The 17100-nt window shown below is 36.1% G+C and overlaps 1 protein-coding gene across 2 annotated transcripts in view; it reads left to right on the top strand.

Annotated features, from left to right (window-relative positions):
* Window positions 1-17100, top strand: part of LOC112035825 (DNA topoisomerase 3-beta) — a 41563-nt gene that overhangs the window by 11764 nt on the left and 12699 nt on the right. For both annotated transcript variants that reach the window (XM_065759969.1, XM_065759967.1), the window contains exons 7-10: window positions 4247-4409; window positions 4495-4614; window positions 9731-9810; window positions 10083-10361. In XM_065759969.1, coding sequence (XP_065616041.1) covers window positions 4247-4409; window positions 4495-4614; window positions 9731-9810; window positions 10083-10361 — 642 coding nt within the window. The remainder of the gene's footprint in view (window positions 1-4246; window positions 4410-4494; window positions 4615-9730; window positions 9811-10082; window positions 10362-17100) is intronic.

Consider the following 17100-nt stretch of genomic DNA (forward strand, 5'->3'; position numbering starts at 1 on the left):
TATGAGTTCCACAATACACAACATGACTTAATAAACCCCAAAAAGTGAACGCACCATATTCCACAACTCTTGAGCTACTATTGAGCTATTGGGCAGTGTTAGAGTAAGTGATCAATGGTCTCCCATTCCTCTTGCACATGCAACACCAATCCACCACTACCACTTTTCGCTTCCTTAAATTATCAACTATTAATATTTTCCCTAGTGCCGTTGTTCAAATAAAGAAACTAAGTATTTAGCCGCTTTTGGTTTCCACAAAGGTTTCCATGGAAAAGAAACGGAATTTGGTGATTGTAAGGCCCTATAATAAGACCAAACATTGAAAACACCCCTAGGAGAGAGTTTCCACCATCACATTTTTTCCGCCTCAGTTCTCCAGGTTCCTATTTATATAAGGTCCATAAAAGAGACCACCTATTCTAACTTCCAATCTAGAACCGGTTGAGTAAAACTGAAATTTTAAACGTAGTTTGCCTCTGAGGATGATAACAACTTAGCCATTGAAGTAAAACTAGATTATGCACTCCCAAACCCCCATATTGAACCGGTACACAAACTGTCTTCCACTTATCAAGTGATACTTAAACTCATCTCCTAGTCCGCCCCACAGAAAATCCTTTGTAATTTTTCAATTTCTCTAGCACACCAATCCATATAGTTGCTGCCTTGAAAGTAGCACCTAAAGGAAGACCTAGATAAATCAGAGGTAACAATTCCACTCTACATCTTAAAATACCCGCCAAAGCTTAACATTGGGTACATCTCCAACTGGAACCAGTTCAGATTTCCCCAAATTTATTTTTAAACCAAACATAATCTGAAACCAGACGAAAATTGCTTTCAAATGCCTAATTTGCTCTAGAACTGCTTAACAAAAATTCAAAGTTTCATCTGCGAAGATGAGATGAGAGATCTCTAACTAACCCACAAAATCTCCACCCACCAAAAAACCTAAAACAAAGTACAACTCTCTGTGTCAATTGCCAAAGAACATATTTGTTCCTTGCAATTAACTTGATTTTGAAAATTCTTTCCCCTATGATAGCAATCTTCATTCTCTTGAACATCTTGTTTAAATATAGTAAGAAGCGTACGAATGACGCCTGTCATACCCTCATCATCTTGATCTAGGAAGTCAACATTCACTTTTCAGTTAGCATTGAGGGGTTCACAAATCTCATCTTCAAGTTCAAGCTAGGGAGCATGAACACATCATTTGGGACACATCACAACCTTTTTTTTTTTTTTGGGTTGAAATATGATGGGACATGACTGAGGTGCATTTTGTTTTTTGGATTTTGTTATGGTATTACCCATTATTGCTCTTAAATTGATATATTTTTAACATTACATGAAAAATGAATTGATGCAGGACAACCTAGGCTTCCCACCTAGATTAGTCCCGCGGTAAACCTTAGGTGGTGATCTTAGCGCTTCACCACCTAAGGTTGTTTGGATTCACCACCAAACACAATGCAAACAACCTTAGGTGGTGAAGCCTAAGGTTGTCTTGCATCAACTTTGGTATTAGAGCTAAATCCGATCTATCTAGCTTTCAGCAACCCAAACCAAATAAGTCGTACATCTCACCAGTTTTAACCCAATCCAATTCAACCATCAAAGAACAAACCAATTAGATATGACATTATTCAAGTTCTTACCCCATGAGATTTTGAGCAAGCCCGAACCAGAACCAGAACCAGTCCACCGTCTATACCCACTTTAACCACATGAATTTTTCATCCCCAAAAAAGTTTCCTAGCCAACAAAGAAGCTTGCTACTTCTTCCAAGCCTGTGACCCCAATCCGTGCCTGACTCTAGATTACAAGATCCATGATTCCAACCACCACAACACCATTGCCCAATTGTTGCAAAACCCAAAATTTTCAGATCCATGACAACCACAACTCCAACCCAACAAATTGAGAACAACAGCGTTTGAAAGCCAACAAGCAGCCGCTGATCTCGCCACTGGAACGACACCATCACACAACCTGCCGCCAAAATCCTCCGTCACTGACAACCTTCGACCCTATCATCACCGATCTCTCCATGCTGCTTCATGAAAACTAGCTTTGATACCAAAGTTGATGCAGGTCAACCTAGGCTTCCCACCTAGATTAGTCCCACGGTAAACCTTAGGCTTCACCACCTAAGGTTGTTTGGATTCACCACCAAACACAATGTAAACTTTGCATGAATAATCTTTGAATAATATTAATCATAGTATGAATACAAAATAAACCATCTGGAGCTTTATATATAGCTTCCAGGAATTACAATAGATAAAAGATATGCATACCTAATATGAATTCTAAACAGTTTTAAATACTAATCAAATGCTAAAGATAAACCCAAATAAAGATAAAGGTAACATAAATGATAATCTCCTCTGATATGATATAGTGTGGTGTCCGCACCATGAATGCTTAACCATATATAAAAAATAAAAATAAATTTAATATTAAAAATTGATTAATATACGTATCCCTGTCATGTTGTGTCCTAGTTTTTTTAGAAATTGTTGTATCGTTATGTCGTACCCGTGCTTGTGTCTGTGCTTCCTAGGGTTCTAGTTGCTTGGAACCCTTGACTGCCTCTTGACTAGGATTATCCTTTTTGAGCACAACAATTGGTTCTGAAGGACATTGAAAAGACATATGGCCAAAACCATGACAAGTATGACACTTTAGGATTGGAATTATCTTGAGACTTATCAATAGACTTATCCCAATTTGAACCTACAATTGTTATCTCACTTTTAATATTGCTTGCCGTTGAAGCTCTCATTAAAGCATTGCCTTCACCTTAGACTTTCTTTGGATAGTAACCAATTAGTAAATTTATAACCAAATAAAATATAAAAACCAAATTAACTACCATGGACACTTTTTTTTGGCTTTGCCTTAGCCTTAGGCTTCCAAAGAGGATATTCTTTCTCTAACAATGCTATGGCTGCGCCATTAATATACAACTTGGTAGATTCCTTTTGCTTTTTTGAGGGTGAACGTCCACCATGTTTGTATTTTGCTGAATGCATGCTCCTTGTTTTTGCTTTTCTCTTTTGCTATTGGAAGAGAAATGGAGGGAATTCAACAAAGGAGAGGACCACCTGTTGTTCTGCTTACATCTCTTATAGCATTTCTTCTATCTTTCTCCCATTCTCTTCTTGTAATAAAAAAAATCCTTCAATCTTCAATTCTCACTTTCAAACTTTATTTTAAATGTTTCAAATTTCAATAATCAACTTTATAATTCCAAATTCATTATTGTGGGTTAGAAGAAACCTGGTATGTGTGTGAGTGTGTGGAGGTACTTAAAGAATAAGATATAAAACTAGAGAATATTGTAATTTAAACTATTCTATAACAATAGAAGTATAGAACTATAAAACATGTAAAACAAGTAAAAATTAAAATATAAAATAAACCTGCTGTGTGCGTGAGTGTGTGGAGATACTTAAAGAATAAGATATAAACTAGAGAATATTGTATTTTAAGCTATTCTATAACTATAAAACCATAAAACATGTACCTATCAAAAAAAAAAAAATATATAAAACATGTAAAACTAGTAAAATTAAAATATAAAATAGACCACAATAATGAATTTGGAATTATAAACTTGATTATTGGAATTTTGAACACTTACAATTAAGCTTGAAAGTGAAATTGAAGATTGAAGGATTTTATGGTTACAAGGAGAGGATGGGAGAAAGATGGATGAAAGGCTACAAGAGATGTAAGTAGAAGATTATGGTGTTGCCCTCCTTTATTGGAGAAATGCACTTCTTATAGAATTTTATTTCTTGGAACTTTCTCTTTGGTCTTCCCTTGTCATTAATTGTATTGTTAATTTCTCTGGTCTTTGTAGCCATCATTTTGTGTTAGATTGTTTTTAATCATGTGAGCCATTATTGGCTTTTGAATTGCTTTTGAAGTTGGATGCTAATGGGGAAATGCACGTCTTTGTATTTTGCCTTGGTTATTTGATGCCTTTGTTGGTCTTTGAATCATTTTGGATGGATGCTTAGTTTTTGTTGGTGGATGCACAACTTGGTATGTGTATGTGTGTGTGTGTATATAATTATGTATGTATGTATTGCACCTGTGCATATGCACATGGGTTATAAGCTAGTTTAAAATAATTTCCATGAAGCTATGTTGTTAATTGACATAATTCTATCTGCGTTCTAATTTTAATTTCAGTCATCAATAAATTGTGCTTATGAATTACTTGTTTCAGCTACGGACCATGTCAGACTCCTACACTTGGGTTTTGTGTACAGCGTTATTTGCAAATAACTACTTTTAAGCCAGAGAAGTTTTGGGCTTTGCGACCTTACATGATACAAAATGGTTATGAACTTCAGCTAGAATGGGAGCGTGACAAGTTGTTCGACTTAGATGTGAGCCCTTATTTGTGTTAGCTTTGCAGTTCTCTTTCTTTACTTTTGGCAAACATAATATGAGTTATACTTGTACATGTTGCAGGTTGCTACGATGTTTCAAAAGTTAATAATGGAAGATGGAATTTTAGAAGTTACTGAAATATCAGAAAAACAGGAAAGCAAAAGTCGGCCTGCTGGTCTTAATACAGTGAATCTTCTGAAGGTCAGAAAATTTTGCAAATTGACTTGTCTTTTATTGTCTAATATCATTTGGATTGGAAATTAATATTACATTGGGCAGATCAGAATGTTTTTAGCATATGGGTTTGAGATGTGTGCTTTACAAGCCAGATATGTTCTTAACCAGCTTATCAATGATATACAACCCAACAAATATTTCCCATGAGGAAAATGATAAGAGATTGATTACTATAGTATCTAGGAACAGAGGTTTCCTTATTGCATTAACAGTTAAATGTGAGTGACATATGTGTTTTAAACGTGCTGTTTGTTGTGAAGGGAATGTGAATAAAAAATATATCAGCCATGTCTTGGCTTGGGCAAGTGGGAGGTACAATGAGATTGCTGCTCAAGTTTCTTGGCTGTAATATGCCTACACGTGCATGCAGGCATACACATTCACATCCTCATATGCATACATAGAGACTTACATATGTACATTTAGTACATACATTTGATTAATTGGCACTTCTTGGTGTTTCCAACGGAGATGTCTAGGGTTTAAATCCCACTCTTCCCCAACTATCAAATTATTAAAAGGGAAAAGAAGTACATACATCTGATTTAAATGTATTTGAGGGTATATTCTTAGCCCCAAAAAAAAAAGTGCATTTGAGGGGTATATTAGCATGCCCACACTTCCAAAAGTTGTAGGGAAACCCAAATATATGATGTTGCTTGATTATCTTCCTTATGGTAGCTGCACCTGTATGATAAACAGGGTTTCCCATTATGACCAAAAATGGGGGGTATGCTGTAATCCAGGGACACTTGACGTAAGTTGGATGCAGCTATATGTTAGCTATACATGTGTCAATATTTGCCTGCATATCTTAAATTCATAAATATTTTTTGAGAACTTGTTCAAGTCTAGGTTGACATATGACAAATTGGAGAATTTGTCTATGTATGCTTGTGGTAGGGATAGCAGTGATTGTAGATGTATGGTTTTGGAATTGTAATTGTTGAATAAAGGTTTATGAGGTTGTGTTAAGAATTAAAAGATGCTTGGTGAGTTATTTGATGGCAATTTGGTAGAAGTATGTAGGGTTTTAGGGTTTTGATAGGTAAAGAAAGGGCTTGATTTGGGGTTGTATGGACGAAGGAATAGAGAGGATTTTATTGTGTTCAGGGGCTGTATAAACAGTACCTGTGATTAGTAACACAATAAAGAGAAGAAGAAAAGACAAAAGAGAAATGGAGAAAATAACACCCAAATGCTAACATGTCTCAATGCTCAAAACACTCAATAATTTTATTAATCAATTCCATCTCTCTTTGAGTAAATTGAACACAAATGTATATAGACTCTTTCTTTCTTTTTTTTCTTTTTTTTGATAGGTAATAGATATTTTCGTTAAAAAAAAGTACATCATGTTCATGATGATGAACAAATTGTATTAGAAACAAATACAAACAAATCAAACAGAAGTAGATTGCACGAAATCAAAAATGGAAATACATTGTGTAAAACCTCAAATATGAGTCCACCCAGACAATGTCCTAACTAGCAAAGACTTAAAAAATCAGCAGATTTTTCAACATCCTCAAAAGTGCGGGTATTTCATGTACTAGTTTGTTGTTTATTTATTTATATTATTATTATTATTATTATAAATTTTTATAGGAGTCTTTCTTGTATTAGTAGTATTATGATTTATGAGTAAGGTAGTTAATATCGTATTGGTACTAGAATTGGCGGTATATTCTGTACCGGCCATTAAACCGGCACTTATTTAAAATCTACCGGATAAAATATTGAGATGTACCAACTTGTACCGGTTATAATGAAGATTTTTGGGTATGTATTTCAGCTGGTACATTAAAAAATAATTAAAAAATTGTTATAAAACATGTTATTTAAGCGAATATATTAGGTTGATGTATTTGGGCTTATAACATATGTGAAATTTAAATTATAAGTTTATAAATAAATAAATAAATACATACATATATAAATACAGGCGCGTGCACACACACACATGTATATATGGAGAGAGAGAGAGAGAGAGCAATAACCTCAAAACGGTACACCGGTATGAATTGGTACCGAAATATTTTGTTTTCTTGGCCAAATTTAATCAGTCTCTGGCATGAAATTGACTCTCTTGATTATGACTTTGAGTTTGACTAGTAAACTAAAAACTTAAGAAAAGACTAACTTGGACTCAAAGAACATAAAACCTAAGATACCTAGGATCTTCAACAAAATTCTAGACACAATTAAACTACCAAAATACCCTTAATTTGCAGGAATTCTGAAAATTGTAGATTTGCCCCTTAATATAAAATTGACTATATCTAATGAAATAAAAAAGAATGGAAGAGCATTTGGTGTACTAAGGCCCCGAAGCGGGTCTCGTTCTTTGTTTGAACAGCTGCATGGGGAAGATCCTTACATGTGATAATTTATTTTTATTAAGCGGAGTCTTACCTTAGTTGGGTGGTGCTCTATGTGCTGTTGTAGTGGGGAGACAGTACATCACTTACTAGGATGGAACAAAGTGTGTGCACCTATGGACAATGGTAGTTTAGGAACAAGGAAAGTAACTACCTTAAATAAAAAAGCCTTACTAGGGAAATGGCTATGAAGGAGGGTGGTAGCTTCGAAGTTTGGGAATAGTGGGGGGATGGGCTTCTAAGCTAGGTAGGGTTGTACATGGGTGTGGTTTATGGAGAGGTATTCGTATGGGTTGGGAGGATTTTAGTAAAAATACTTAGTTTGAAATTGGGGTGGGGAATAGAGTGAAATTTGGCAAGATTGGTGGTTTGTGAATCAATCTCTCCAACTAACTTTCTCGTTTCTGTATGAAATTGCCACAAATAGAGAGGCCTTAGTTGACTTTTCCTTGGCAAGGTAGGAAGCGAGGGAAAGGAGAAGTTTGGCTGTGTGTCTCACTCAGGATCTAAATGATTGGGAGTTGAATGTAGTGATGGATTTCCTTCATATCTTGGAATCCAATATACCTTCAACAGATAATGGGGATCATATGAGATGGAAGTTGAAGAGGAATGGGGATTTTGACATCCGTTTGTTTTATACTGAGTTGAGAGATTCTTCTTTCGTTGTCTTTTCTTGGAAAGGTATTTGGAAAGTTAAGGCCCCTCGATGTGTTTCTTTTTTTGTTTGGACTGTAGCTTGGGATAAGATTCTTACAGGTGATAATTTGAGGCATAGGGTTTTTGATTTTGTTGATTGGTGCGTTTCGTGTCGTTGTTGTGGGGAGACTGTAGATCATTTGCTGCTTCACTGTGAGAAGACTCATTGGTTATGGAGCTTTGTTTTTAGATCTTTTGGGATTTCATGGGTCTTACCAAGAACGGTTCCAGATATTCTGTTTTGTTGTTGGAATTGGTTGGGGAAGTACTCGTCTAACATTTGGAATTTGGTTCCGTTGTGTTAAATGTGGTGTATTTGGAGGGAGCATAATCGGCGGACTTTTGAGGACATGGATAGTTTCGGATACTAGTTGCTTGCTTCTTTTAGTGGTTCTCTGTTTGACTAGTCTTCGGCATGGGGACTCACATCCAGTGATTCTCTCCCTTTATTCCTTAGTTCTCTCATTTTTTGTAATTAATTTTTTTCTTTGTTTTTTTGTTCTTCCTTGTAATTTTTGGTCTGCTTTGTTCTTTTTATGCATAAGGCAGCTTTTGAATATATTCCTTTCTTACTTATCAAAAAAAAAAAAAATCCATTGTGAGGTTACTTTTGAATTATGGAGTTAGGTTTTTAGATTGTTTGGGATCCATTGGGTGCTACCAAGGTTAGTGGCTGATCTTTTTTTATCTAGGTGGAGAAATTGGTTTGTGAAGTACCATCTGGTGATTTGGAATTTTGCATAGTTATATCTGATGTGGCTATTGTGGAAGGAGTGCAATAATTGGGTCTTTGAAGATAAAGTCAATTCAAAGAACCAGCTTGAAGACATACTACATCGAACTTTGTTGGATTGGTCCTGTGTGTGGGGTCTCATAGATAGATCGTACCTCTTTACTAAATTTCAAAGAATCACTCTCTTTGGCATAATTTTGTAATTCTTTTAGGTTTTGGAGTGCTTGTCATAGTGAGCTGGTCATAACTTTTTTCATTATTTAACTTACAAAAAAAGAAAAAAGAAAAGAAAAGAAAAGGTCGTTCAATTTTCAATCCTACTATTTTTTTTCTTCACTAATCTAGTTTGTTGCTGAAATTTATTCTTAAACCCTTCTTCTACAATAGACCTAAGTTATCTTCGCTGTATCATGTACTTTTAATCTATTGGCTACATGGGCAGGTGTGGTAAATCAGATAAGGAAATACATGGTAGTGTAATCCTCTTCAACAAATATAATTCTGACAACCTACATTTGTTCTCCTATCTTTTTGATGATATTATCCGACACCGCATGAACTTTAAATGAGGAACCCAAAGTCTGTCCAGAATAGTTCATGGGCAATTGCTCACCTTACACCTTAAGACCCCAGCCAGATTTTTAACAACTATACTCTTGTACCCACCAATGCCAACTTATTCTACTCGAGTTTATCCTGAGGCTTGAAACTACTTCAAAAGAACAGAATTATAATTCTTAACTTTCAGGACCAATATCGCAAGACAAAATATATATATATATTAATCATTAATGAAGAGCAAATGAGAGATTGTCATTCCACTGTTATTTCTTATCTTGATCAGAAACCATGTACCCACCTTCCATTAAACTCGAGAGCATCTTTTAAGAGGTTCACATGTGTTAGAAAATTCATGATGCTAAAGTCTGAGTTAGAAAACAACAATGAGCATATTCTGGAAATTGATCAACTACAATCTTTTACATTTGTTACTTATCCAAAAAAAGAAAACTTTTACAGTTGTTAAAGTTCATCTATGACCCCGTCAGAAGTAACGTGTTTTATCATTTTAAATAATATATTTTTTTATCGTGATAAAATTAAAACTGCTTTTTAATTTTATAAGCCTGGTTAACTCGTTTAATATGTGAAAGTTCCCCCTAGAATATTCTTTGTGAATTTGAGAAACAAAACTAACTTGCTTAGTTTGTACAAGAATATTTCTGAACTTGGGGATAATTCAAGTACCTTGCTTTAATTTATCCAGGTTGCTTCAAGTGGCATGGGCTTTGGACCCCAAATGGCTATGCAACTGGCTGAACGCTTGTACACTCAAGGATTTATAAGGTCTTGTAGTAATCTTTTTCCCATTGTGAAGGCATATATATGTTGTATATGATATATATTCTACGGGAAATACTCAGAAAGTAAAGCAGATATTAAAATTTTATTTGTGGAATTTTCCTTATTGGAGAACATAAAAATAAGATTTGTGACAGAATATGCTGCAATGTCTTAAATAAAATTGATATGGTTCAGCATATTATTAGTTTCTTAATTGTTTATTGTTCAATGTTTGGAACCTAACTGCTAATAATTTTCATATGATCTTCATCTAGTTATCCACGCACAGAGAGCACAGCCTATCCTTCTTCATTTGACTTCAGAGGCACACTTGGTGCACTAGCAAATAACACAATATGGGGCAATGATGTACAGAGATTACTTGCCAATGGGTATCATAAACCACGATTGGGATCCGATGCAGGTGACCATCCTCCTATTACCCCAATGCAGTCAGCAACTGAGGATATGCTGGGCAAAGATGCTTGGAGGCTATACCAGTATGTCTGTCAACACTTTATAGGGACTGTCTCTCCTGACTGCAAGTATTTAAGGTAAAAAAAAAATCTATCCTTTTTGTTTATTGTTTCATCTTATTGTCTTTGTTCATTCTATAGGGGAATTTTCCTTGGCACTACAAATAAGCCTTGTAGCTTATGAGCCACTCTAAGCTCAAAGGCGCACTAGATGACATCTTTTTTGAAAATAATCAAACAAGCTCAAGCTTGAGCAAACATAAGCTTGACTTTTATTAGGCTCACAAACAAGGCTAATGAACAAAGTAAGTAAAATAGTCTTGAAAAAAATTTAAAAAAATAATAATAATAATAATAATAATTACATCTAGATAGAGAAAATAACTGGAGAAACTGAGTTTCTGTCCTGGTTTGAAACTAAGTTAAGTTTATATCAAAAAACCTTTTTTTTGATAGGTAATAAGAGTATTATTAAACAAACAGTAAAACAGAAGAAAGCAAATACTATTCATGATGGTGAACACAAGGATATGCAACAAACAAACGAACAGCAACAAACAGCAAGAAAAAACTTAAAGTGCAATATTAAGAGAAGAAATAAACTCCATGATAGTGGAACAATCCGAAAAGCCCCAACACCTAGATCAATCAAATAAAGTCTTTTGGCATAGAGCTTGTAATTGAGCCAATGATATCTCGGTATCCTCAAAAGAGTGCCGATTTCTTTCCGTCCAAACAATCCACATCAAACAGCCAGGAACCATATTCCAAATGTTTGAATTAAATTTTCCCAACCAAAAGCTCCAACAATATACCAAGCTTTCCACAGAGCCTGGCATGACCCATTGGGTCCCAAAGATCTGAAACATATAAACCCACAAAGAGTGAGCTACAGGACAATGGAGGAGGAGATGATCTACAGTTTCCTCATTCCGATGGCACATACAGCACCAATTCACCAAAATGTGCCCCGTACGCATAAGATTATCCAATGTAAGGATCTGCCCGTAAACCGTTGTCCACACAAAAAATGCCACCCTCGTAGGGATCTTAGCTTTCCAAACACCCTTCCATGGAAAATTGGAGGCAACTGCACCCCTCATGTTATGGTAATAGGACCGGGTATCAAACTTGCCATTCCCTTTGAGACACCAATGAGAAGTGTCACTCCCACCACCCCTAGGGATTCGAGATTGAATGAACTCAAGGAAAGAGAAGGCAGCCTCTAATTCCCTTTCATGAAAATCCCTATGGAATCTCAAATTCCAAATTCTATCGTTTCCACCCTCCTAAAAGCATAATACATTAGAAATGCAAGCTTCCTTGTCATTAGAACACACATATAACTGAGGATAGAGCCTTTTAAGTGAGTTATATCCCACCCACTTATCATGCCAAAAAAAGGATATGAGTGTCATCACCCACCACTAGGGCCACATATTTGGAGAATTTTTCCCAACCATCATGCATACCACGCCACAGACCACATCCATGGGCCCTTCTACATATTTTAGTAGTCCACCCCCCTTGACCCTCTCCATATTTAGTTGCAATAACCCTGCTCCAAAGATGAGTGCCTTCTTGTCCAAACCTCCATAACCATTTCCCTAACAAGGCTTTATTAAAAAGCACTAACTTCCTGATCACCAAACCCCCCTTATCTATCGGTAAACACACCTTCTCCCAAGCCACCAAAGGATATTTGAAACACTCCTCTGAAGATCCCCATAAAAAATTTCTCTGAATATGCTCCTATCTATCAGCCACAGCTACAGGGATGACAAATAATGATAGATTGTACGTAGGAAGGCTAGAAAGAGTGCTCTTCAACAGGGTAAGTCTACCCCCCTTTGATAAATAAAGACGCTTCCAACCTGAGAGTTTTTTCTCCATCCTTTCCAATATAGGATTCCACATAGATGCTGTTTTGTATGGGGTGTCCAACGGCATTCCCAAGTCTGCTCTTACATAAAAAGTCTATTTATAATCTTTAACTACTAGGGAATAAACTAGCTAATAGTTACATCTAGACAGGCTATCACAACATAAGTCAAAGCTGAAATTATCGAGGATATATGGCAGATCTAAGAAGTCAAAATAAGGGGCTGGCTGGCTGCCCTAAGAGGTCAGAAAGAGTGGCTGGCTGTTTGGCTTGTAGAGAGTGGCTGGTTGTCAGTCTTAATTGTAGAGGGGGTTGGTTGGCTGGCCTAAAGGTAGAGGGTCGCTACATCAATTCGAGTGTAGTCCATTGGTTTTCTTTTGCAGAAAAATTACTGTATTCTTCTTGTAATTAATCAATATGATGAGGACAGAGAGTACGCAATTGATAAGCTTACCATACGCCTAGGTTCATGGCCCAACCCCATTATCTTACACAGATTTTAATCAGAGCCCCTGACCATACCCACCTGAAAGAGATAATGAAATCTGAAACTAGCAAACCAGCCCTAGCAATATTTTTGCAACAAGGATTTGGGTTTTTTTTGGGTGTTGGCTAGGAATTTAGGACACGACCTTTCTATGTGGGAATGGAGAAATCTAGCAAAGGTAAATGAGAACGATTCTTTTGAAAATTTCCATACCTTAGGTCATTTTTCTTTAGAATCTTATTGGATTGGTTGTCAGCTTTGCAAAACCAATCATTTTCTTCTCTTCTTGATTTGCTTGATTCATGTAATTTTTGTATTTGATTTGTTGACCCTTGTACTCTTCTTGTGCACTAGGGTGTCCCCTTTTTGATATTAATAAATCTTGTTACTTAAATAAATAAATAACGATTATTTTGGAAATGTGAGATTCCATTGGTTTAAGAGTTAAACTAAAATTTTTCCTGTTGTTGAGTAACATTCTCCGTTTAAGGTGTGTTCTCTTGTTGAGTGTGGTGGACTAGGGATAAGGAAGATCACTACCTTCAACAAAGTTTTATTAGGGAAATGGTGGCGTTTTGGGGTTGAGGAGAATCTGACGTGGGAGACACAAGAAGATTTTTATCTAGTATTATTTAGTTCTCTGATTACCTATCAAAAAAAAAAAATTTATGTTTGCAAGTCAATTATATTTTTATGTTTTAGGTCCTATTAGTTTATTGGGCTATTAGTATTTTAATTTGGAAGCAAGGTTATATCCAGAACTGTTTGTTTGTGCTGTGGTTCAAGAAGCTTTGATTTCTGATCTGATTTTATATGCACTAGATGGGGGAAGTAGGAGTTGGAACCTACTTTTCCGTTGTGAATTTAATGACTAGGAAAACGGGGAGATTTTACTCTTTTTGAGCATGTTTCTGCCAGAATACCGAGGGGGGAGGGTGATGATGTTCTGATTTGGCAGTTGAATCGTTTAAATAAATAAATAACGATTATTTTGGAAATGTGAGATTCCATTGGTTTAAGAGTTAAACTAAAATTTTTCCTGTTGTTGAGTAACATTCTCCGTTTAAGGTGTGTTCTCTTGTTGAGTGTGGTGGACTAGGGATAAGGAAGATCACTACCTTCAACAAAGTTTTATTAGGGAAATGGTGGCGTTTTGGGGTTGAGGAGAATCTGACGTGGGAGACACAAGAAGATTTTTATCTAGTATTATTTAGTTCTCTGATTACCTATCAAAAAAAAAAAATTTATGTTTGCAAGTCAATTATATTTTTATGTTTTAGGTCCTATTAGTTTATTGGGCTATTAGTATTTTAATTTGGAAGCAAGGTTATATCCAGAACTGTTTGTTTGTGCTGTGGTTCAAGAAGCTTTGATTTCTGATCTGATTTTATATGCACTAGATGGGGGAAGTAGGAGTTGGAACCTACTTTTCCGTTGTGAATTTAATGACTAGGAAAACGGGGAGATTTTACTCTTTTTGAGCATGTTTCTGCCAGAATACCGAGGGGGGAGGGTGATGATGTTCTGATTTGGCAGTTGAATCGTAGTGGTGTTTTTGATGTGCGCTCCTTTTGTAGTTCTTTATTAAAAGCCCCTTTTAATTCTTTCTCTGGGCAAAACATTTAGTGTATTAAGGTATCTAAAAGGGTGGCTTTCTTTTTATGGGCTGCTGCTAGGAATTGGATTCTTACCATAGATAACCTTGTTAAGAAAAACTTGCCTCTTGTTAATTGGTGTTGTCTTTGTCGGTGTGATGAGAAAACTGTGGATTACCTTTTACTCCTATGCAAGTTTGCTCATGCTTTGTGGAGTGAGGTTTTCCTTATGTTTGGGGTTCAGTAGGTGATGCCGTATACAGTTCTTTATTCTTTTCGCTTGGAGGAATTGGTTAGGGAATTATTCTTCAAATGTTTGGAATATGGTACCGGCTTGTCTTATGTGGTTAGTATGGAAGGAATGCAATGCCTAAACTTTTGAGGACATTGAGGGACCTATTGAACTGTTGAAGACATCGCTAGCTAGGACTTTGTTTGAGTAGTCTCGTATTTGGGGCCTCACACATTGTATTTCCTTCTCTGATTTCCTTATTTCTGTTAGTTGCTATTTGATTTGTTTGTATTCTTTCTTTACTGTGTGTTTACAATTGTAAACACATTGCATTTTCGCTATCAATAAAACTTTTATTACCTATCAAAAAAAAAAAAAAATGGAAGCAAGGTTATTTTTGTAATAAGGCAATTAGGGTTTTCTACGCTAATTAGAACTAGGGTTTAGCAATTCTTTATAAGCAACCTATTGTATCATTGTGGAGATAGTTGATATTTTGATGAATGTAAAGAATGGTCATTTGGTCTCTTTGGTCTGGTGCTAATTCTAGGTCTACCCTAAGTGCTGACTCCTAGTGGTTTTTCTGCTTGGTGCTGACTTCAAACTAGGCATAGGTGCTGACTCCTACGTTATATCCCTTTATTTTCTTGTTGTTTCATTTTGTTCTGGTTGTCCTGTGTCTAAATTGATCATGGAGGCATGTAGTAGTTTCAAAGTTTGGGGTGGATAAGGTGGGGTTGGTGTTTGAAGTGGGGTAGGGCTTCACATGGTTGTGGCTTGTGGAGGAGTATTAGGATTGGGTGGGAGGGGTTTTCCTAGTATATTCGGTTTGAGGTTGGTTTAGGGGATAGGGTACAGTTTTGGCATGATCAGTGGTGTGGAAATCAGCCTCTGAAATTGACTTTTCCGCTATTAATTGCAATTACTTCAAATAGAGAGGCGTTGGTGGAGGATGTGTTGGTGAGACAAAATATGGGGGAAAGACGCAGTTGGGATGTGTGATTCCAATGTGGGTTTAATGATTGGGAGGTGGAGTTAGTAGGGGTTTTTTTTCACAAGTTGAAGCTTCATATTTCTTCAAATGTGAATAGGGATCAATAGAGGTGGAGTTGAAGTGTTGAAGAAAAGTGGAGATTTCGACATTCCTTCTTTTTATAGTGCTCTGAGGGGATCTTCTCCTATTATTTTTCCTTGGAAAAGTATTTAGGGGTGTGAATGCTCCATGTTGAGTTTCTTTCTTTGTTTGGACGGTTGCGTGGGGGGAAGATTCTTTAAGGTGATTACTTGCAAAGGCGAGGGCATATTTTAGTAGATTGGCGTTGTCTTTGTCGGTGTAGTTTGGAGAATGTCAACCATCTGTTGATTCATTGTGAGGTTTCCAAGTTGTGGAATTTTGCCCTTATGTCTTTTGGAGTTTCTTGGATTTTTCTGAATAAGGTGAGTGATTTATTAATGGGGTGGAGGAATTGGTTGGGGAAGCATGCTTTGAATGTTTGGAATTTGGTGCCCTTGGCCTTGTGTGTTATGTGGATTATTTGGAGGAAGCAGAATAGTCATATTGTTAAGGACCAGGAGCATTTGGTGGACTAGCTTGTAGCATTATTTACAGGGATGTTGTTTGATTGGTCTCGTTCTTGGGGATTCACTTTTAGTGATTCTTCTGTTTTGTTGTTCTTAGATTCCCTTCTTATTTGTACATAGTTTGCTTTCTTTTGTGTTTTTGTATATATCTTTTTGCTATTTCATTCTTCTTGCATGAATTAGCCTTTTTTTAATGAAATTTTTATTGATCAAAATGGAATCAACCATATACACCAGGTGGTGTACTCAGTGGCAGTACAATCAATCTTTCAAGATTTGGTTTCTTTTTCTTTTTGCCTTCATTTTCTCTGTAACCAAACATATAAAGTCAAAAGAACAGAAAGTAGATGAATGGATTATCAAGGCCAAGACCTGCTAAGATGAGATTTCTAAGAACACAGTGGGCCAAAGCGTGGGGTTTTCACAGAGAGAGAGAGAGAGAGAGATCAGTGCTTGAGTCAAGATTCATGCTGGCAGTGAGGAGGAAATATGGCATGAGAATTTTTAAAGATTTGGTTGTTTAAGGTCCATTCTAGTTTTTTTATTTTATTTTAATTTTTAATTTAGGCCACTTGGCACCCATGTGGCAGATTTTATTTTTAATTTAATTTTTTTATTATCACTGTTAGCCACGTTAGCTTTTTTCATCCACTACTTAACGGTAGGGATTATTTGACACAATACCAACAGGTTCAGGACTAAACTGACATATTTAAAACGTTAGAGACCATCTTCACATATAAGGCAAATTTTTGGGACTTAAATAGGAACTAATCCTTATAATAATAATAATATTAATTGACAAGCACACACTCAGTGGTCTTGAACCCTTCCTCTATCCCATCACTATGGTGGGAGGATGAACCATTGGAGTTAGATTTCATTTAAGAGTGCATGCTTGTGTGGCTTTAAAATAAAGCTTCAGCTTTGGCTTGATCTCAAACAAAAGCTTGAAGTTAATTCTTTTTGCTACTTAAGCCAAGCTTGGTTAAAAATTTTCAAGCTATAGCTCAAATGTGGTTATTTGGATCTACAGTCAA

This window comes from Quercus suber, unplaced genomic scaffold (genome assembly GCF_002906115.3).
Source record: "Quercus suber isolate HL8 unplaced genomic scaffold, Cork oak 2.0 scaffold_348, whole genome shotgun sequence".
Classification (NCBI taxonomy): domain Eukaryota; kingdom Viridiplantae; phylum Streptophyta; class Magnoliopsida; order Fagales; family Fagaceae; genus Quercus; species Quercus suber.